This window comes from Heloderma suspectum, chromosome 1, assembly GCF_057233095.1.
Source record: "Heloderma suspectum isolate Gila_16-S chromosome 1, 16-S_ref, whole genome shotgun sequence".
In the NCBI taxonomy this organism is placed as follows: domain Eukaryota; kingdom Metazoa; phylum Chordata; class Lepidosauria; order Squamata; family Helodermatidae; genus Heloderma; species Heloderma suspectum.
Genome location: NC_139458.1, coordinates 224,171,257 through 224,194,125, shown reverse-complemented (window position 1 = coordinate 224,194,125; position 22,869 = coordinate 224,171,257). Strand labels below are relative to the sequence as shown.

The 22,869-nt window shown below is 45.4% G+C and overlaps 1 protein-coding gene across 6 annotated transcripts in view; it reads right to left on the bottom strand.

The window, feature by feature from the left end:
- The window catches only part of MLPH (melanophilin), a 147,225-nt gene extending 128,466 nt beyond the window's left edge, over nt 1–18,759 (bottom strand). For 3 of the 6 annotated variants that reach the window (XM_084820314.1, XM_084820288.1, XM_084820297.1), the window contains exons 1-2: nt 18,494–18,759; nt 1,456–1,581 (exon numbers count right to left, since the gene is read on the bottom strand). In XM_084820314.1, the coding sequence (XP_084676440.1) occupies nt 1,456–1,565 (110 nt within the window). In that variant the 5' untranslated portion in view covers nt 1,566–1,581; nt 18,494–18,759. The remainder of the gene's footprint in view (nt 1–1,455; nt 1,582–18,493) is intronic. The other 3 variants (XM_084820304.1, XM_084820280.1, XM_084820322.1) reach the window with 1 other exon arrangement.
- Nucleotides 18,760–22,869: the final 4,110 nt, after the last annotated feature.

Sequence of the window (22,869 nt, the reverse complement as noted above, 5' to 3'; positions counted from 1 at the left end):
TTCAACATATTCATGACATCATTTAGATTATATCCCATAATCTAAGAGCCAGTGTGGTGTAGTGGTTAGAGTGGTGGACTGGGACTCAGGACATCCAAGTTCTAGTCCCACTCAACCATGAAACTCACTGGGTGACTTTGGGCACTGATTGCATAGGCAGCGCTTAGTTGGGTCTGGCCTGGGTGATGAAGGGAAGGGAACAAATTAGACACACCGGCTTAGCTGGGATAATAAATTGGCCACAACTTTACTGACTTTCACTTAAATAGCCTTAGACGTCCCATAGGGCTTGGATCCTGTCATTGGCCAGCCACCTGCTGTCCAATTTCCCCTTCCTGACCCACATGCAGGAGCACTGGTGATGGATGGCAGAGCCAGGGGGTCTCCATGTCACAGACCATGGGGTCGCCATGGCGCACTTGCGCAAGATTGCCAATTAAAAATGCCTAAAAAAATTACAATACCATTTGTGCAAATTTCAAGATCCTAGGGGGAAATTGTGCAAATTGAAATTTGTGCATATGGTGGTACCAGGAAAAAAAGCACAAAATATTTCCGGGATCAGAAAAAAAGATCCGTTACAGTCCACCACCGCTCACCGGATCGGGAATGTTGTAGGATCCCATTGAGCTTAAACAGAATGGGAGTCCCAGCATGGCACATCCCTACCTATCATGCCTACATAGTTGTAACAGATGTTATAAAATGAAGCATCCATGGACCACAAAGAATTTACTGACAGTCCAGATTAACTTACTTACAATGGAATTAATCTTGCAATGGGGAAGGCAAAAAACCCTGCACCGTCTGTGCCAATTGGTATGCAAGCAAACTTCCTTCCTAGCCCCATTAACTGGCGACTACTTCTGCCAGGCCAAGACATATTGCTACCCAGAGTGGGTGGGTGGGGAAGTCAGCAACTGCAGTGCTGCAGTCGCATCAGTGGCCTGCTTTTAGGGACCTCATATTGAACTGGAGGGAGAATGAAGGAGGGAGATCTCACTCTGATGGGCCTGCCACTCCTGTCAAGCCCACTGGAGTGCTGATTGGCTCAGCAGGTGCTGGGAAGGTGCTGGCATTGTGGCTGAACAGCTGCTCCTCACCAGCCTTTCCTCCCTTCGCTGCTAGTCTATGCACCCATCATAGCTCCCCGGTAAGTGAGGAACTTGGCCTCTCAGCTTAACCCACCTCATAGGGTTGTTGTAAAGATAAAATCGAGAGGAGAAGGATCATGTAAGCCACCTTGGGTTCCTTGCAGGAGGAAAAAGGTGGGATATAAATGAAATAAATAAATAATTTCTTTAGTAGAAATTTCTTCCATGTGCCTAGTAGCAGTGATTCAAGCTAAGTGGAAAAACAACTTGAAAACTATGAATAGTAAGGGCTTCCCTCTGTTCTCCTTTGAGAGCCATCAAAGTTCCAATTCACACTTCCAGGTTTTTCTTCCGCACTTACTCTAAACGCTCTTCCTCTTTTTTGCGTAGATCAAAGTCCCGCTGAACCACTTCCCAAACATGTTTGGCCTCTTCATCTGTCAGTTTGGAAAGATCCAGTTTCCGTCCCATCTTTAGAAAGCAGAACCTGAAAAACAAGAACAAAGATAAGGTAAACTGTGTCGAACAAGACATATTTAGAGGTAGTTATTCTTAGGAAATATTTGTTTTTCCTTCCAAAGTATGTTGCTGCCTCCATCACATCTAGTTTGGTCCTCAGTTTCATCACTCCATAGACTTGGATGGGATAGATACAGATCTGCTCTCACAATCTGTGGCCACCAAGCCAAATGCAGCCCACCACTAGCCATGCATTAGCTTGCCAAGTGCTTCACAGTGCCCTGGGCAGGGAGCAAATATAAGAGGATAATGGACCCCCTGGTGAAATACTACTTATGGTTAGTGAGCTATGTTTGGTTTGGGTGCAAAGAAGCCGTCATTAGAAATTCAGAGAGAAATTCATATTCATCAACCGCCGCCACCCACCCAGCTTTGCACATTTTTCAAGCAAGCTATCCATACCATTTCAAGCAAGCTATCCATTTTTCAATCATACTATCCATATATGACACAGTAGTGTTAAGGGCTCTCCACACAGCCACAGATTTTAACTTTTAAAGTCCTAAATGGCTTGGACCTGAAAGACTGCCTTCTCCCAGATATATCTACTGTAATCTTAAAGTCTTCTTCAGATCTGGTCAGTGCCTCCACCAAATGAAGAGTGATGGCAGGTGACCACTAGGGAGAGGCCTTTGGGTAGCAGTGGCACCCAAGTTATGGTATATCCTTCCCAGAGAGATTTGCTCGGCACCATATGCATGATCTTTTTAGTACCAAGCAAAGACCGTTTGTATCTACTCGGGCCCCTTAAATAGTCTGGGCTTCTCAGTACTGTGTGTTTTAATGTTTTTTAGTTTTTAATAGTCTTGATTGTTTTATGCTGTCTCTGTGTTTTGTGAGCTGCCCAGAGAACTTCTGTTATGGGGCAGTTTTATAAATGCAGTTAATAAATGAATACATGGGTGTCTGCCCTTCTGCTTCCAGATAATATATCGGTCAGAATAAAAAGTGTGTGGATTTCTTTCTAGAAGTAAAAAAATGACTTCAGATGTTCTTCTGCAGGAAATAGGCTAGTAAAATGAACTTCATGAGGATGCCAATGAAGAGACAGAAAGGTCTGCCAAGAAAGTCTGCTGATACTATACATCAGGCCAACTTTGTTCAGTGTGCGTTCAGGGAGAGGCATCATTTGTTAGCTGCCACCTCTTCCAAAGGGAAAATGAAAAATAGAGCCATTATCTGACCATATATTTTAGGTCATGTACATATAGGGCAAAATAAAATTGTTCTTTGCTTTGTGTAGAGTCTGGATTGAATTAAAAACTGCATCTAGGTAACAAACAAAAAAAGATACGCTCATTAAAATTGGGAGGGATGTTGGCAGCCTTACATATTATGGGACAAACAGAGCAACTGACTCGATCTATACTTCCCAGACTATAATATTACCACACACAAGATCATCATATTTGTGCACCGCACAACCAAATGAAATGTTTCCTTCAGAAATGTATAGAAGAAAAAGGGGGTTTTAAGAAAGAAAGAAAGAAAGAAAGAAAGAAAGAAAGAAAGAAAGAAAAGTACAGAATATAGCTGGAACTTGTTTTGTCATAATGAAACAGAGAAAATAACATATAGCTACTATCTTTTCTTTTCTTTTCTTGCTTTTTTGAAATGATGTCCTGGTTATAGGCTTCAATCCACTGGGCACTGTGTGGGGCAGTAGACTGAAAAGTGAAACAACCAAATGCAACAAGATGTATAGCATCCAAGTCAAAGAGAATCTGACCAGTTTTATCTGCATAATTGTCACAGCAGGTGGCTGATAATTCAATACATAGGTAGAATGAGCCGGAATTTTATAGCCCAGGTACCACCTAGAACAATGTGACTGTGATGACTCCTTGTGGATGCCTTGGTGCTGGAAAATAAAGTCCTTTATGTCTCCATCAGTGCCTTGGCACAGTCCTGTTAATTTACTCTAAACTGTGTTCAGATTTGACTTCAGTCTTCATCTATCTGCACTTGTCTCCCCTGCCTCTTGTAATAAACCAGGGGGCTGAATGCTGCCATTGTGGAGGACTCCTTGCAAATGACTCTTTGGAGATACATGTTGATGGTCATGGTGACTGACCAATTCCCCAACAGGGTATTGACAAAGCAGTCACCGCTAAGCACAACAGGGGAAGTCTCCAGGAGTATTCTGGAAACTGACAGGATCTGTTAATCTCCTGGGGCGATGGAAAAAGAAGCTCTACACACTACACCAATTCCACCCATGTGACCACCTAGACAGATAGTTCCACCAGTAGCAAGACACATTGCTCCTTACCTAATGCCCTTCCCAGAGAGGCCCACCTGATGCTTTCATTGCTATCATTTAGGTACCAGGCAAAATCTTTTCTTTTCCCAGCCTTTTAAGAAACTCTAAATGTTTGAACTTAGAACACTTTTGATTTTACTGTCTAGTTGAATGGAGCATTGTTGATTTAGTTTGTATGCTTTATTTATTTTCTATTTTTTATAAATATGCTTTTCTTGTTTCTTACTGCTTTATAAACTGCATTGGGAACATAAATTTATGCTGAAGGTGTGGGATATGAATTATGGAAATGAATACATCTGTAACAGTTTGGCCTAGCCAGGCCAATTCTGTGCCATACACATTCAGCCAGGGTTCAGTATTATGAACCAGGTTGGGAGTTTCCTCAGCATTGTTGAAGAAAGCAATGGTTTCACTTGCCAGTAACCTTACATTAAATCAGCAGTAGAATAAAATCTGAAAGGTGTGTCAAAGTCAAATCCAGTCTGTCTAGGGATGGAGGGGGGATCAAAATGGCCCAATATCAACAAAAAAATGGCACACCAATCATGGTAATTTGTTGGGTATTCCAAAATTGTTTAAACCCCTTCCACTGTTGCTCAAGCTTAGCACACAAGACCTCCTCCCTGACTAGTTCCCTGACTAGTTCTAATAATTCAAGTTAATTTATTTAGAACTACAAATCCAATATCTTAATGACCCCTTGTCATTTTGTTTTACCATAGGCTTTATTTGAGTTTTGATCTTTAATTGACAATACAAAAAATAATTTAAAAATATAAATGAAGATCATAAGAAGTGAGAATCTTCTACCCTCAACTGTCTATCTCCAGTTCACAGATGGAGGAAAAAGTCCAGTCCAAAATACTCTTCTAAATGTGGAATGCTGTGATCTGGTTTCTAGAGATATGTTTCTGTTTAGATACCCAACACAAGGGTGAGCTCTGCTTTAATGAGAAAGAAACTAGGACACTATATCTTCCCCATTGGCTCACACCATGAATCTGGGGTCTTGGATAAAATAAATCCCACTCCCTCACTTTATGGCTTTATGGCAGTTATACACTGAGAGAGCAAACTACTCAGGTAAACTTCTCATGGCAGCAAATGAATTGTATGTATTATCAAATCAGTGTCTATCAACCACCATTTGCAACTGCTTTCTTCATTGCCATCTCATCCCAACTGCTCATTTAAATATCCTGGAAATTTCCAAAATTATTCAAAGCAGAGCATTTGAATAATTTCAAATTATTCATCATCATCAAAGTGTCCAACTTGATAAAGAAGGAGCGATTCATGACTCCTTTGAATAGGATGTGTTATAACTAAAAGTAAGTAAAAATGTCTCATCCTAAATGAAAGGTGCCCTTCATCTTTTCCAGTTAAATGTGATTTTAAAAGAGAATCTTCAGGTACCAATATATATGGAAGCCAGTTTCCAAATCCTCTCACACTCAAGCATCACCAGAAGAAAAAATCTAAGGTGGGATGGGGTATGCAAATAAAGAGTTGGTGGTCAGTTTTTCCAGGAATTACATGAGACAAACTAAATGCAATCTGGAACACAGTTGGGAGGGACTAAAACCTGGCCATGCCAAAAGATATAAACCCTGTTTGGGAGTTCAGCCTCTCACATGACTAGAATGGTGAGAGGGGGTGAGTGCGACCCCACCCTCTGTGCCATCTCCACATTGCCCAGCCATCCCCCCGCATAAACAACATTCATCATGATAATAATGGAAATTTTACTAGATTAACATAACATAATCTGTTCCTGATTTCATTGCCTCTGTAAATCTGCTGTGGGTTGGCCTCTTCATTGGAGAAAAAAAGGGACAGGAAATCAGCTGACAGTCATGCTGAAATTCACTTTCCTTCTTATAATAGGAGACAGTATATTTCTTGGGTGCTGGCTGAATGATCTTGTAAAGCTGTAAATTCCAATAGACTCTAAATTTTATATCTGGGCCATCTCATGTAAGTAACAAGATATGATGTCCATTTTTTATACTTGAAATGGCCAGTGTTGCATGAGAAAGGTATCACCTGAAGGGATTTAATCCTCTTGACTCCCCCTTTTAACTTCTTTTTCACCAGTTCCCTCATTTTAAAGAAGTTTCCTCTTTTAAAATTAAATGCTACTGTGTTGGACTTCCTTGGCAATTTTCAACTTCAATATATATTAAATCTGATAGCACGTTGGTCACTGTTTCCAGTTGGTTCAACAACATTTACATCTCATACTAGGTCCTGGGCAACACCACAATTCAGGGTCGCTTCTCCTCTGGTCAGTTCCATGACCAGCTGTTCTAGCATACAGCCATTTAGGGCATCAAGAAATGCAACCTCTTTGTTGTGACTGGGATATGCATTTATGCAGTCAATTGAAGTTACCCATTATTACAATACTTCCTCATTTGGAGGCCTCCCTCATTTTGTTTTCCATCTCAAGGTCACCCTGAGTGCTCTGGTCTGGGGGACAGAGAGAGCGGAGGACAGGAAGGCATGCTATGGTCCATGGGGTCACGAAGTGTCAGACACGACTTAATGACTGAACAACAACAACAGCAGCACGTTCCTAGCACTATATTAGTTTTGGAGCCCGGTATGGTCACCCACAGCACTTCTGTGGAATAGTCTACCCCTTTTAGGTGTTCTAGTCTGCTTGACACCATGCCCTCTTTGATGTACAGAGCAACACCTTCCCCAGTACGCCCTTCCCTGTCCTTCCTGTAGAGTTTACATCGAGAGATGACTGTCTGTATCCCACTGGTTCTCTCCGTTCCACCAGGTTTATGTAATGCCCACCATGTTTAGGTTCTACTTTAAAACCAAGTACTCCAACTCTCCCATTTTGGCTTGGAGGCATCTAGCGGTTGCATAGAAAAACCTGTTCACAGTATCCCTCCCCAGATGCCTCTGGCATATACATCTTTTGCTATGGCACTCGGGCCTCTTTGATTGGCTCTCATGTTCTACCCTGTACTCATGGCCTATTTCCTGCCCTTCTACATTTGGGCAATCAGAAACATTTTCACCTTCATCCCTTTGGGATGATTTAACCCAAACTGGATGCTTCCCAGCGCCTGTTGGTTTCCCCCCAGGGTTCAGTTTAAAAGCTGCTCCTCCACCCTTGTTGTGTTTAGCACCAGCAGTCTGGTTCCATTTTGGTTAGGGATGTACGATAGTCACTTACCTTTCTGCGGATTATGTTGATGGTGGGGGGGGGAGGCGATCCATTCCTCCCCCCCCAGAATCCTCCACAGCCAGCTGTGATCCGCGGCAGCTCCACGGAGCAGCGGGCCAGGCCCAGCCAGGCCAGAGCTGTCCACAGCTGGATTTCCGGCTGCGGAGGGCTCTGGGGGGAAACAAACAAACAAACAAACCGCATACGCAAATGGCGGCGGCTACGGCCGCCGCCATTTGCATTCCTTATTTTTGGCCATCTTAATCTACGTAAATATTTACGTAGACTATGACGGCAAAAATAAAGGGGAATGCAAATAGCGTAGCGGGTGCTATTTGCGTCCCTTTTTGATTCCCTGTTTTAGCCTACGTAAATATTTACGTAGGCTAAAACGGTGAATCAAAAAGGAACGCAAATAGCGCCCGCTACGCTATTTGCGTTCCCCTTTATTTTCGCCGTGATAGTCTACGTAAATATTTACGTAGACTAAGATGGCCAAAAATAAGGAACGCAAATGGCGGTGGCCGTAGCTGCCGCTATTTGCGTACGAGGTTTTTTTTTTTGTTTAAACCCAGGCATGATAGGCTACGTAAATCTTTATGTAGCCTATCAAGTTGGTTTTTTTTACAAGACTGCAAATGGCGGCGGCCGCAGCCAGTTGGAAGACCAGCCACCGCTGCCGCCGAAGCCACTGCTGGAGCCGCCGCTGCCCAGAAGACCCGCCCCAGGTAAGTCTCGTCCCGGGGGGGATCCGCAGGGGGGCGGGGGGGCAGGCCGTTCCGCCACGGAGTTTGGGGGGCTGAATGCACTGGCATTCGGCCTCACCGAGATCCATGGCGAAATTTTCTGCCATCCCTAGTTTTGGTTCAAGTGCAGCCCATCCCTCCTGTACAAGCCCAGCTTGTTCCAAAATGTTCCCCAGTGCCTAGCAAATCTGAATCCTCCTCCCCGCAGCACCATCTCATCCATCATGCATTGAGACTCCTCAACTTCGCTTGTCTAGCTGGCCCTGCACATGGACCAGGTAATATTTCACAGAAAGCCACCTTGGTGGTCCTGGATTTCAACCTCCTAACTAGCAACCTAAATTTGGCTTCCAGGACCTCATGACCACATTTCCCTACATCATTGGTACCAACATGGACCATGACCACTGAATCCTCCCCAGCAATATCTGCTAGGCTATCTAGATGGCACGTGATATCCACAACCTTTGCACCAGGCAGGCAATTCACCATGCTGTCTACATGCCTATCACAAACCCAGCTGTATGTGTCTAATGACTAGGGATGGACGAAAGTCACTTACCTGTCCTCTAAGCTTTTCGTGGTGGGGGGGAGGCGCTTTGCTGCTCCCCCCACGAAGTTCAAGCCGGGGGGGGAGGCTTCCTGCCTCACCCGGCCGAAGTTCAGGCCAGGGGGGAGGCTTCCCACCTCGCCCGGCCGAAATTCAGGCCGGGGGGAGGCTTCCCGCCTCGCCCGGCCGTGAACTAAAAAGTAAAAAAAAACAAAAACGCCCCCATGATAGGCTACGTGACGATTAACGTAGCCTATCATGGCTAGATCTGCAAAGTCAGCCGTGATAGGCTACGTAAATCGTCACGTAGCCTATCACGGGTGACTTTAAAAAAAAAAAGCGCGTACGCAAATGGCGGCCCCCATAGGGAGCCGCCATTCACGTTCCTTATTTGGTCGCTGTAGTCTACGTAAAGATTTACGTAGACTATGGCGAAAATAAGGGCAACGCAAATAGCGTTGCCCTTATTTTCGCCATAGTCTATGTAAAGATTTACGTAGACTACAGCGACCAAATAAGGAATGGGAATGGCGCTCCCTATGGGGGCCGCCATTATCTGTACGCGCTTTTTTTTTTTAAAGTCACCCGTGATAGGCTACGTGACGATTTACGTAGCCTATCACGGCTGACTTTGCAAATCTAGCCGTGATAGGCTACGTTAATCGTCACGTAGCCTATCACGGGGGCGTTTTTTTTTTCTTTTATTGGAATGGCGGCGGCGGCAGCCGGTCGAAAGACCGGCTGCCGCTCCCGCCCCGGACGAAGACCCGCCGAACCGCCGGCCGGACCCGCCGCCGGGAGGGACATTCGCCAAAGGTAAGTCCCGTCCTGGGGGGGTGTGCGGGGGGCGGGTGGGGTGCGGAGAATTTCTCCCCGAAACTTGTTCAGGGGGCCGAACACGTTGGCGCTCGGCCCCCCGAAGTTTCGAGGAGAAATTCTCCGCCAACCCTACTAATGACTGAATCCCCCACTACCACAAGTCCCCCTCCCCCCGGAGGCACATCCTCGGTGCAAGTCAATATTTGTTCGCCTCTTCCTCAGAATGATGCCCTCCTTCCCCGAGACCTGCATTGTCCATGAGAGCAGAGGAGCTGTCACCCTGGGAGTGGTACACAGCTAATAGGTCCCTGAAGGTCTCATCCACCAACCTCTCTGCCTCTCTTAGCTTCTCCAGGTCAGCAACCTTGGCCTCAAGGGAACGGACTTGTTCTCTGAGAGCCAGGAGCTCATTACACTGAGCACCCACCCACGACCTCTGTCCAGCAGGCAGGTAGTCATACAGGTGGCACTCGGTGCAATACACTGGACAGCCCCCCCCCCCCCGCATTGGCTTCCTACCTTCATAACTGTTTTTTTTATTTGGGTGTGTTTTACCTGGAAAACTTAGTTGTTACTGGGAGAAAGTGGGAATTGATTTATAATTATTTATTTACAGTTCCTTACTGTGAGTAGGGAGGAAAGAGTCGACTGCCCTGGCTTCCTTGCCCTGTTGCTAAACTGGTACAGTTACCATAGAGAGGTAAACGGAAGGGCTCTGCTACTTAGTTTTTCACTTAACTTTTGAGTACAGAATGCACACCAGATTGGGAGCAAACCCCTGATATATATTTGCTCTAGGATAATTTTACTAGCAACAATAAAGGCCTTTGTTGTGATAGTAATTGTTATCGATTGACTTGCTGTTTGTGTTCATTGGTGCACAACTACTTTCAAACCAATTGACAACTAGCTGTCGATGGATTTATTGTTCAGCCCTGTCAATGAGTTTTTTTTCAAAAATACTTCAATTTTCAAAAATATTTCAACAAAATCCCATGCCAAAGACTCCTCAGGAAAGTTTCCAGTTATGGGATGACAGCACAGGTCCTCTTGTAGGTAAAAAGGAAATAAAAAGTGTAGGAATAAATGGATAATACAGAAGAGTTTAGATAGTGTGTCTGTATTGGTACCAGTACAATTGACTTTACTGAAATTATCTGGCATTGGGTCAAATAACAGGGTAACCAAGTTTGTGGATTATATCTAATTGTTGAGGGTAATGAAGTCTCAAGCAGATTGTGAAGAACTTCAACAAGATATTTCCAAGCTGGGTGAGTAGGCACCAAAATGGCAGATGAATTTCAATGTGGGTAAGTTTAGTATGTTGTTGTTGTTGATTTCCACCCCCCTCCCTTGTTAAACTTTTTTTTAAAAATTGAATAACAATTACAAAATACCCAAGAAGTGGGGTGGCCCTTGTCCCTTCCAATTTTGCCAACCCATCCAAAAGCAAAGAAAACCTGGCCAGGTTGGTTGACCACCCCAGGGGAACCTCCCCTCTTCAGCTGAGGAGGTGGGACTTCAGTGAGGGGAAAATCTGTTCACCTGATGAAAAGACTGAGGAACATATATAAACTTTACATGACTCTACAGAACAAATTACTGGTATATGGTTAAGTAATTGCTAGGAACAGACGTTAAAGGTACAAGAAAAAAGGCCTACAACTCCCAGCATGCCCCAGCTAGCATGGCCGGCTGGGCCATGCTGGCAGTTGTAGGCCTTTTTTCTGTCTAAACATACATAGGATTGCCCCCTAAGGGACAGATGTCATTTGACTGGCATTCTAACCTCTTACCACTTGTGCACATATGTAAATGAGGTCTAGGGAATGAACAGCCAAAGCACTATCAGTAGAATACATAGTCATATTGGCGTGGATCCAGAGACGTGGAAGGTTGCATCCACTCCTGCATGTGGTCTTCCCAGGTTCTCCCTTCCAGCAGCAGTGTCCTCCTGAAAAGCCACTCCAAAAGGTCAGCGGCCCTCCGGAGTAGCATCCCTTGTAGCACTAGAGGCTGTTGATGGGCAGCACTGAGTTCTCTGGATACAAGCCGCTGAACATGACACATATACCAAAATGGGTATTGTTCTGGCACATGTGAATGTATGGATCTAAGTCAGCCTTCCCCAATCTGGTGCCCTCCAGATGTTTTGGATCACAGCTCCCAACACTCCTGACCCTTGCCATGCTGGCTAGGGCTGCTGGAGGTTGAAGTCCAAAACATCTGGAGGGCACCAGGCTGGGGAAGGTTGCTTTAAGTGCTTTGCAAGCTCTTCAGGTGGCATGAGGAGGGGACACACAAATGTTAACCAATGCTATTATCACATGAAATCACATGAAATCACATTTTGAACATTCAACAAATACAGGTGCTCTAATGGGATTTCAATATCAGAGAGAAAAAGAATAACAGATAGGACCCAAACAATTCTGGGTCAAGGCTAGACAACTTGTGCAAACGAGCCTCGCTTTGCATCTCTGTTCCAAAGAGCTGGCATTCAAAGCTTACAACAACAGAAGCAGGCCACAGGACATTGCCCTTGGTTCCCCACCTATAACCTGTGAATTAGAATGACACCCCGCCCCGCCCCGCCCCGTCTCTCTCTCAGGGTTGTTATGGAAATAAGCATGGAACCAACTTCGGAGTGCTCTGTTTTCAGATATTCAACCTTGACATGTTAGATAGATTCACATATGTACATGCATCACTCAGTGCTTTCAACATCAGATGGTCACTTAAAAAAAAATGTGGGAAAGAGCCATCCAAGTTCAAATACCATAGAGAGCTTTTATGTCACCTGACAGCACTAAAAGCACAACCCCTTTAATGGAGACAATTCATACCTCCAGCTGTGAACAATCATGTGACTGATAATCTAATGATGAGACATCAGTGCACATGAGTTTTTATATCTCATAAAAAAATATAATTTTACAAACAGGTACTTAAGGCGGGGCTGCCAGAGGCTGCTCGGGAAGGAGCCTGGGGGAAGGAGGACCAGCCAGCAGCTGCACCAGGTGGATCCTGAGCCTGCTTCTGCCCCCGCCAAACAGGTACTTAAGGCGGGGCTGCCAGAGGCAACGCCTCGGCATTGTGCCAAGTGCGACGCTAAGTGCACACTTGGCGTCGCACTTGGAGTCGTGTGGAACAGGACCTGAAGACCCACCCACCACCTCTCCAGAGACACCAGCAGCCACAGATACCAGCACCAAATAGCAGTAGCAGAGGGCAGCAGCTTTAAAGACGAGGGAGAAAGGGGCAAACGTGGACTTTATCTGCTCCTTCTTAGCTGCTGTTCCCTTTTATCTTTTATATTATTTTATACTGTTGAACATTTTATACCCTAACATTTTAATATGTGCCTGGGAGGACTATTGGGCAACTCAGGGGGTCAGGGAGATGCCACTGTAACTGTGGTCACGGGCAGAGGGAGGTATGGCGTTGGGGGAGTAACAGGCCAGCTGAGAAGAAGAGGGGCTAGACACCTTACAGCTGTCCCCTCTTCTGGTTCTTCCCCCAACCTGATGGTTCCTGGCAGCCTTACCAGTCTGCCCTCAGGTCTGGTGGTGCTGCTGCTGAATGCCAGGTTGGTCCAAAATAAAATCTCCCTCATCCATGATTTGATTGTGGATGAGGGGGCTGACCTGGCATATATTACTGAGACCTGGGTGGGGGAACTGGGAGGGGCCACTCTCTCCCAGCTGTGCCCCCCTGGGTACTCGCTGCAGCACCAACACCGACTTGAGGGTTGGCGAGGGGGGGTTGCCGTGGTCTATAGGAATTAAATCTCCCTGTCCTGGCTTCCTGCTCATTCGAGTGCAGATCTTGAGTGTTTGTACCTTGTGTTGGGTACCCGGGACAGATTAGGGATTCTGTTGGTGTACCGCCCACCCCGCTGCCCATCAGACTCCCTGCCTGAGCTGATGGAGGTGGTCTCAGACTTGGTGTAGAGGACCCCTAGGATGATGGTCCTGGGGGATCTCAACTTCCATGCCGAGGCCGCTGTATCCAGGGCGGCTCAGGACTTCATGGCCGCCATGACAACCATGGGGCTGTCCCAACATGTCATCGGCCCAACGCATATAAAAGGACACACGCTTGATCTGGTTTTCTCAACTGGGCAGGAGGATGGTGATCTAAAAGTGGAGGAATTAACATCTGTCCCTTTGTCATGGTCAGATCACTTCCTGCTGAGGTTTAGACTCCTGGCAGCCTTCCCCCTCTTCAAGGGTGGGGGACCTATTAAAATGGTCCGCCCCTGGAGATTAATGGATTCTGATGGATTCCAGAGGGCTCTGGGGGATTTTCCTGCTGGTATGGCTGGTGCTCCTGTCAAAGCCCAGGTCGTTCTGTGGAATGCAGAGATGACTTGGGCGGTTGACACGATCGCGCCCAAGCGTCCTCTCCCTCTGAGCAGAGCCTGGCCAGCTCCTTGGTATACACCTGAGCTGAGGGCAATGAAGCAAGAGGGGAGACGGCTAGAATGCAGGTGGAGGAAAACTCGTGCTGAGTCTGACCGAACTCAGGTAAGAGCCCACTATCGAGCCTACTCTGTGGCGGTGAGGGTGGCAAAGAGACAGTTCTTTTCCACCAGCATTGCATCTTCTCAGTGTCGTCCAGCAGAGATTTTCCGAGTGGTTCGCAGCCTGTTACATTCTGGGCTAGGGAGAGAGACAGTGGAACCCTCGGTGGCACTCTGTGATAAGTTTGCAAGGCACTTTGAAGATAAAGTCTCTCAGATTCATCATGAATAGGACACCACAATTAATGCAGTTCCATTGGTAGAGGCGTTCAGAGCACCGTCTGGTCCAGTTTTATTGGATGAGTTTCAGTTACAGAGGCCGGAGGATGTGGACAAGGTGCTTGGCCAAGTCCGATCGACCACTTGTGTGCTTGACCCTTGCCCTTCATGGCTTATTAAATCAAACAAGGAGGGGATGTTCGGCTGGGTCCAGGAGGTTGTAAATTCCTCCTTGAGAGAGGGAGTGGTGCCTGCCGCTTTAAAAGAGGCGGTAATTAGACCACTCCTGAAAAAGCCTAACCTGGACCCAGAGGATGTTAACAATTATAGGCCAGCGGCCAACATCCCCTTCCTGGGCAAGGTGCTTGAGCAGGTGGTTGTAGGACCGCTCCAGGCACTGTTGAATAAAATGGATTATCTAGATCCATTTCAATCGGGCTTCAGGCCTGGTTTTGGAACGGAAACTGCCTTGGTCGCCCTGTGGGATGACCTCTGCCGGGAGAGGGACAGGGGGAGTGCGATCCTGTTGATTCTCCTGGACCTCTCAGCAGCTTTCGATACCATCGACCATGGTATCCTTCTGGATAGGTTGTCTGGGTTGGGAGTTGGAGGCACTGCACTACAGTGGTTCCACTCCTGCTTGGATGGCCGATTCCAGAAGGTGGTGCTGGGGGATTATTGCTCTGTGCCATGGCAATTGTGCCATGGGGTTCCACAGGGTTCTATTTTATCCCCTATGCTGTTTAACATCTACATGAAACTGCTGGGGGAGGTTATCTGGAGGTGTGGGCTGAGGGGCTATCAATATGTGGATGACACCCAGCTCTACCTCTCTTTCTCATCAAAACCAGGTGAGGCAGTGGCTGTTCTGAATCAGTGTCTGGGCACGGTAATGGACTGGATGAGGGCCAATAAACTGAAACTCAATCCAGACAAGATGGAGGTACTGTTAGTGGGTGGTTCGTCTGCCCGGCTAGGTGATGTTCAACCTGTTCTGGAGGGGGTTGCACTCCCCCTAAAGGATCAGGTTCGTAGTTTGGGGGTGCTCTTGGATCCAGAACTGTCACTTGAGGCACAGGTGAACTCAGTGGCACGGAGCACTTTTTATCCGCTTAGGCTGGTATACCAACTACGCCCTTATCTGGACAGAGATAGCCTAGCTACAGTTATCCATGCTCTGATAACTTCTCGTCTGGATTACTGCAATGCGTTATACGTGGGGCTGCCTTTGAAAACGGTCCGGAAACTTCAGCTGGTCCAAAATAGGGCAGCAAGATTGTTAACAAGGACTGGCCTGTGAGCTCATATTATGCCAGTACTTTTCCAGCTGCACTGGCTGCCAGTCCATTTCCAGGCCCGATTCAAAGTGCTGGTGTTAACATTCAAAGCCCTTAACGGCTTGGGGCCAGGTTACCTGAAGGATCGCCTCCTCCCATATGTGCCTGCCTGGACCTTAAGATCATCCTCAGTGGCCCTTCTCCGTGAGCCCCTTCCAAAGGAAGTGAGGTGGGTGGCTACTAGGAGGAGGGCTTTTTCTGCTGTGGCACCCCGGCTCTGGAATGAGCTCCCTAGTGAGGTTTGCCTGGCACCTACATTGTATTCCTTTCAGCACCAGGTGAAGACCTTTTTATTTTCCCAGGCATTTTAGCATTTTAGCTTTCTAAATTTTTAGCTTTGCTGTTTTAAATCTGTATTTTAAACTCCTGCACTGCTGCTAGGTTTTATTGTGGTTGTATTGTTATATTGTGGTTTTAATGTTCTATATATTTTACACTGTTTTACTGTGTGCTGTTTGGTTTTAATTTTTGTGAACTGCCCAGAGAGCTTCGGCTACTGGGTGGTATAGAAATAAATAAATAAACAAACAAACAAATAAATATCAGCCTTTAGCTTCATCCTTTCAGTTTGTCTGTGGCCAGAATTTTCAGTATGCTATATATGGATATATCACAAGATTTAGATTCAATTGAACATTTAGCTGTAATTAAAAACAATATAACCATAACTGTACTCATATTAATGCTACTAATATAAAATTACCTAACAGCACAATCCCATAAATGTCTACACGGAAATGAGTTGAGTTCAGTGGGTCTTATTCCCGGATAAATTGATATAGGGTTGCACCCTTAGGCTTATTTCTGACATTGGGTCTTACTTCTAAGTGAATCTACATAGGATTGTGTTGTCAGGCTACTTTTCAGGTGTATTTTTGTTTTTAACTTAACAGTGCATAACTTCACCTCCATGTCTGGAGCATGAAGGAGTTAAAGAAGTCAAATATGACCATGCTGCTCTAGCCAGGGTAATAATTAATCAGTGTAATACTTAATCAGTGTAATAATGAATCAGGTTAGCATTTACATGGTCAGCTGTAGTTCTCATTGTTAACACCCCAGTGATCCCCCAGCCACACATATTAGAAAATATTGTTTCACACTTTCTGCAGATTCAACCCAATATTTATGTATTATGTTTACCTCTAAGAGTTTTCTTCACAGTTAAAAGAAAAAAACAATTAGCATCATCAAAAATACAGTAAGTCTTAAACATGATATAAAAAGTCAAACTAAAAAAGGAAAGGTGGATAGATAGGTAGAACAACTATCAGATTCAAAACTGGTTTAAAAGTGTGCCTTTTCCCACCAGCACAATACCACAACCCACACACACACACACACACACACACACCGTGAGAGGCAGCGAACAGGAGGAGGCAGAGCCTGGGGAGTATGACCTAATAGATGCCAGATGCAGGCTCAGAGCAAAGAGAGAGAAGGCCGGGGCGGAACTTAGACAGTCTACCCGATTGAACTTGTGTGAAAAGCTGCACTTAGAGGCCTCATGAGAAGAGAGGGACCTCCCCTCACTCTAGTCAGACCACCTCCCTCTTCAAACAGCGGGCAAGTCTCATAACTTCCTTTTGAATCCCCTGAAGGCATTCCTTGTAGACTGACAGTCATTGAGAATTTGTATCTGTATGACCCTGTGAAGTAATGGATTAAAAGCTGTAGACTGAAGCCTCTCATCTGTGTATGTTTGGGCTTAGAAGTAAAGTGGGGGCTAAAGGAATCCTGACACTTAATAGGTCAGATCAAGGGGTAGGAAATGTGGTGGTTGTGGACAACTTTCTTGACGTCTGCCAAGGTGCTTCCCCCCAACACACACACACACACACACACACACACAGAGTTTAAAAAAATAACACATTTTCTTACCAGCAGTTAGGATTGCTGTGACATAGATTTATGTTGGTGCTGAAATTTGTGGATCCAAAGGAGTTGTTTAGTCTATTTGGGCTCAGCACCCACCTCTGCCTTGTACTCAATCTTTTGTGCAGATTACTTGTCCTTTGCCATGCCTCCTATGGCAGCCATTTTGTGGTGGTGCCCAGGACAGTTTCTCAAACTGAGAAATGTGCCCCCAGCCCCAAACAGTTGCCTACCCCTGTGATAGAGAGCTGACCAATGCCACTCAATCAACTTTCTGGTTTAGTAGTTGTGTGAATCCAGGGTTCCCACATCCAAATCCATCATTGCAGTCACTGCACATCACAGTGCTTTACATGATTTCCAGGTACCTCAATCCCCACTAAAGTTGGTTGTATTTATGGGTGGTCCTAGTCAGGTGAAATCTTTTTTGAATCTGCCTAAAATCTGACTGCCTTTTATGCCTGTTGTTTCAATGGTGTAATTTTGATCTTAAAAATGAAATTTTATAGGAGGCCTATCTAACAAATAGACCACACCCCAGAAATGTTTAATGGCAAACAACTAGAAAAACTGAGAATTAATCATAAATACACAAACCAGTCCAATTCTAGTCAGCCTCTAAGCATATGATCTGTAGATCTGAAAAACAATATGCAACCAGTTGACTGGGAGTGGACTGATTTGCATGGTTTGTTATTAGTTTTCTTTTTTTGCTAGTTTTGTTTTGCCACTAAATGTTTTGCCACTAAACACTTCCAGGGATTTGAACCATTTGCTTGAATGGCCTTCTATAACATTTCATAAACAGGAGTTGTCCACTTAATGCTGCTTGCATGCAGCTGAAAACTACCTCCTGATAATGAAGCAGAGTTATACGGTTTATGAATCAGTAAGAAGGCAGAAATCTCTACCTCACATGACAATGCATCAACAGAAAAATAAATGCCTGTTTCTAATCTCCAGAAGCAATTAAGAGTTCCAGAAGGATGCTGTATTTTAACACAGCCCATAAGTTCATGAGAAACAGCACAGCGAGAGCCATCTCTGGCCATGTGTAACCATCATGCTTACTGCATAAAAAAATCAAGCTTGTCAGTTGAAATGGGCATTTTGTAACCTCTAGCTGTCCCCTAAGCATAAAGTGATAGCCTCTTTCCAAACCTGAAAGCATTCAGTGCCACAGAGGAATGTTGGTTTGACAGTTACAGAAAAGTTGCTTATAATTTGGCCACCCCTGAAATAACTGTCTGTAGAGATTTCACAGGTAAATGATTATAATAACATCTTCCTCCCTAATGCACAAAATACTTTTGCTATGGCTCACACACGCACCTGCTTTCAGCCATGTTTCCTTACCTTTGCCACCTGTTTCAACTCTTTTCTTGCCCAGTGCCAGCAACTCTAGGCTCTACACACCCGGCAGCTCTGCCAGCTGACACACCGCAGTCAGACCATTTGCTGTGCTGATAACAATCACGCCCCAGCACCTTGCCAAAACACCCTGTAGTTTTTAATAGCATTTCAACTTTAGACTTGCCATTTTTGATGTTAAATTTTTGCTGTTACCTTGCAAGAGTGCTGCTGGCTGGGTGTTGCTCGGATCTCTGCCTCTCTCTCAGTGCAAATCCTGTCCTAGAAGGTGGTGTAAAAATATGTTTTTGTCACATGCTTTCAATGCTGGGCTCCCATCCTCTCCCCTAGCCCAGGGCTAACCAGAACAAACCACCTAATCGGTGCACAGCGATCACATGGCCTGATTACTGCTTGTCTCTGAGTTAACTTCCTGGGGAGCTGCTGATTCTGCCGCAGCAAAAGAAAAGGACGTGCACAGCAGATTTCCAGCTGCCCCAGACTTCAGCCATCCATGAGACTCTCCCTGGGTACTGCTGCTGGCACCGGCAGCAGGTTAAAAAGAAGCCCACACTATCTGTGTTAGACAAAGCAGGCACTTGGTCAGTGTGCAGGAAACAACAACAACAACAAGAAAAAGTTGGGTGTTTTTGCTTTTCAAAAAAATTGGAAAGGACCTTGAAAGAGATGTAGATCCATTAATGGAAAACAGGTAAGTATCCCATTCCAGCGATGAAAGACAAGAAGGGGGAGTGGTTGTTAAAGCATAAAGTGACACAGTATGGAGAGAGTGGATTGATTTTCTCTCAACACTAGATAAAACTTGGGGTCACTCAATGAAATTGTTGCAGGAGTAGATTCAGGACAGAAAATATTTCTTTCTTCTTCTTCACACCATGCTTAATGCCACAAATGTGGTGATGGCCACTGGCCTAGATTTCTCTAAAATGAATTTAGGCAAATCCATGGGTCTATCAAAGGCTATCCATACTAGCCGGGCAAAGCCTTGGTATTCAGAGACACTCTGAACATCCGTGGCTGGGGGACAAAATAGAGCAGGACTATTGCCTTCATGCCCTACTACTTCTAGGATTCCTAGAAGCATCTGGCTGCCCCCTCTTGGAAACAGCAAGCTAGGCTAGAATGGACTTTGGTGCTGATCCAGAATGGCTTTTCTCATGTACTTAAATAAAACCAGAAAATGTATGTAGACCTGTTTGTAAAATATGTGCATAAACTGCACCAAAACTGGGCCTTCCTGAATATTCCTACGCAAGCAGACTTTTGTCTGTCTAAACATGCACTGGATTGTGCCTTAACTCTCTTTGCTTATGCTCAGGTTCATAGAGAGCCAGTGTGGTTGCTAGTCCTGAACATCTAGAACTCAGAACTATAGCGAAATTGTACACTAGTCACTAGCCCGGAGCTCAACAGTCTCATGCTACTGAACTGGGGTTATTTGGGGAAGCAGAGGATTTCCCACTTGTTGTCCTTCCGCACTCATGATTCTGTATGGACTCCCAGCTAAACATGAATATTTTGCATAATTCTCTGAAATCTTCCATTTATATTCAGAGAAAAAAACAAATGTTTTTAGAAGACAGTTTTAAGTACTTCATTTATGGGGACCAGAAAGTCAGTATGTTTTTGTAGCAGTCACCTCTTTATGACTTTAGGTGTAAAAGCAAAATGGGAGCAGGAGACCCTTAATTTGGAGTTATGTCTGTTGTGTATGTAATGGATCCAGATTTTTTGAATATATAGATCACTCCAAAAGGACAGATTGTGGAGTTATAATTCACATTCATGTGCTACATATACGGCTCTTGATAATATTTTTTCTTCTCTGAACCTGATCTCCTTTCTCATCAAGCAAAAGGCGAAAAGTGACTTCATACTGTGAATTCCTTTATGCGAAACCGCACTTTGCTTCAAGAGAAGATACTCTGCTGGAAAGTACATACCTTGTAGGCAGTTCCGCAGGTTGCTCTTTGTGCTCAGTAGTTTGTGAAAACGTTGGTCAAATGCCTGGGATTTGAATTGACTTGTTAGTGTAGCCAGTTAATATTGCCTTCATATTTATTTCTATATAAAAGGTTGTATTCAATATGTTAGTAGAACAGATTAATGTTACAACATGTGAAGTGTTGTATCTCAAATAGCCAACTGGTGATTTGTTCCCCTGTGACAAAAGGAAATTCTACCAGTCTGCATCTGTATAAAAGGTATATCATAGAGTTAGAGGGGACCCTGTGGGCCATCTACTCTAAATCCCTGCTTCATGCAGGAAACCCAGCCTCTACTTAAAGAACTCCAGTAAGGGACAGCCAACCCACCCTTAATTGGGTCCATTGTCTAACTGTTCTTCTGTCAAGACATTTCTCCTAATGTTCAACCAAAATCTACCCTCCTGTAAATTAAGCACACTATTTTATTTTTATTTATTTATTTATTAAATTTATTAATCGCTCATCTGACTGGTCACCCAGCCACTCTGGGTGATGTACAACCCACCATAAACAATTTAAAACAATAAAATTTTACCATAATTTTTTTTTAAAATATACCCTAACCCACCCCAAATGCCTGCCTGAACAACCACGTTTTTAATGCACGACGGAAGCTCATTAAAGAGGGGGCATGACGGAGTTCCCTAGGGAGGGAGTTCCACAGAGTGGGGGCCACCACAGAGAAGGCCCTCTCCCTCGTCCCCACCAGTCTAGCTGTCCTGGCTGATGGGACAGAGAGAAGGCCATCTGAGGCTGATCTTGTTAAGCGGCCTGTCTGGTGTTGCTGGAGGCGCTCCTTAAGATAGGCTGGGCCGGAACCATATAGGGTTTTAAAGGTCAAAACCAACACCTTGAATTTGGCCCAGAAAACAACTGGTAACCAGTGCAACTCCTTCAGCACTGGAGTGATGTGATCTCGCCGGCGGCTGCCTTTAATCAGGCGAGCCGCCGCGTTCTGTACCAGCACTAGATCTAGTCCTGCCCTCTGGGGCTGCAACAAACAAGACTTCGCTCTCTTTTATGTGACAGCCCTTCACATATCTGAAGTGTATCATGTTCCCCTGCCCCCTCAGTCTTCTCCAGGCTATATATATTTTTATTATTTATTTATTAATTAAATTTATTAATCGCCCATCTGGCTGGTCACCCAGCCACTCTGGGTGATGTACAACAATAAAAACAGTTCAAAACAATAACATTCAAAATTAAAAACATCACATTTCTAAAATTACCCTAACCCACCCCAAATGCCTGCCTGGACAACCACATTTTTAATGCGTAGCAGAAGCTCATTAAAGAGGGGGCATGGCGGAGTTCCCTAGGGAGGGAGTTCCACAGAGTTGGGGCCGCCACAGAGAGTGTGATGGCTGATGGGACAGAGAGAAGACCATCCGAGGCTGATCTTGTTGAGTGGCCTATCTGGTGTTTCTGGAGGCACTCCTTGAGGTAGGCTGGGCCGGAACCATATAGAGTTTTAAAGGTCAAAACCAACACCTTGAATTTGGCCCGGAAAACAACTGGTAACCAGTGCAGCTCCTTCAGCACTGGAGTGATGTGATCTCGCCGACGGCCACCTTTAATCAGGCAAGCCGCCGCATTCTGTACTAGCTGCAGGCAGCTTCCAAACTGTTTTCAAGGGTAACCCCACGTAAAGTGCATTACAGTAGTCTAGATGAGAAAAGACCAGGGCATGTACTACCGATGGGAGCAGATGGTCGGGAAGGTAGGGGCACAGCCGCCGTATCAGATGGAGTTGGTACAGCGCTGTTCAGTTCACAGCTGACACCTGAGCCTCCATGGACAGCTGGGTGTCCAAGATGACCCCCAAGCTGCGGACCTGGTCTTTCAAGGGTAACCATACCCCATTCAACACCAGGATGACATACCCCAACCTCCTCTTGACTCCCACCAAAAGTACCTCGGTTTTGTCAGGGTTCAGTTTCAGCTTCTTCCTCCCATCCAGCCACTCACCATCTCCAGACATTTGGATAGGGATTCTACGGCCAACCTTGGTGAAGATTTGAACGAGAGGTAGAGCTGCGTGTCATCCGCATATTGATGACACCGCACCCCAAACCTCCTGATGATAGCCCCCAGCGGCTTCACATAGATGTTAAATAGCATCGGGGAGAGGATGGAATCCTGTGGCACCCTACAAGTGAGTGGCCACGGGTCCGAAACCTCCTCTCCCAGTGCTACCCTCTGGTACCTGCCGGAGAGGAAGGACCAGAACCACCGCAATACGGTGTCTCCAATGCCCAACCCCTCCAGGTAGTCCAGGAGGATATCGTGGTCAACGGTATCAAAAGCTGCTGAGAGGCCGACGAGAGCAAGGAAGGAGCATTTGCCCCTATCCAGAGCCTAGGGGTGGAC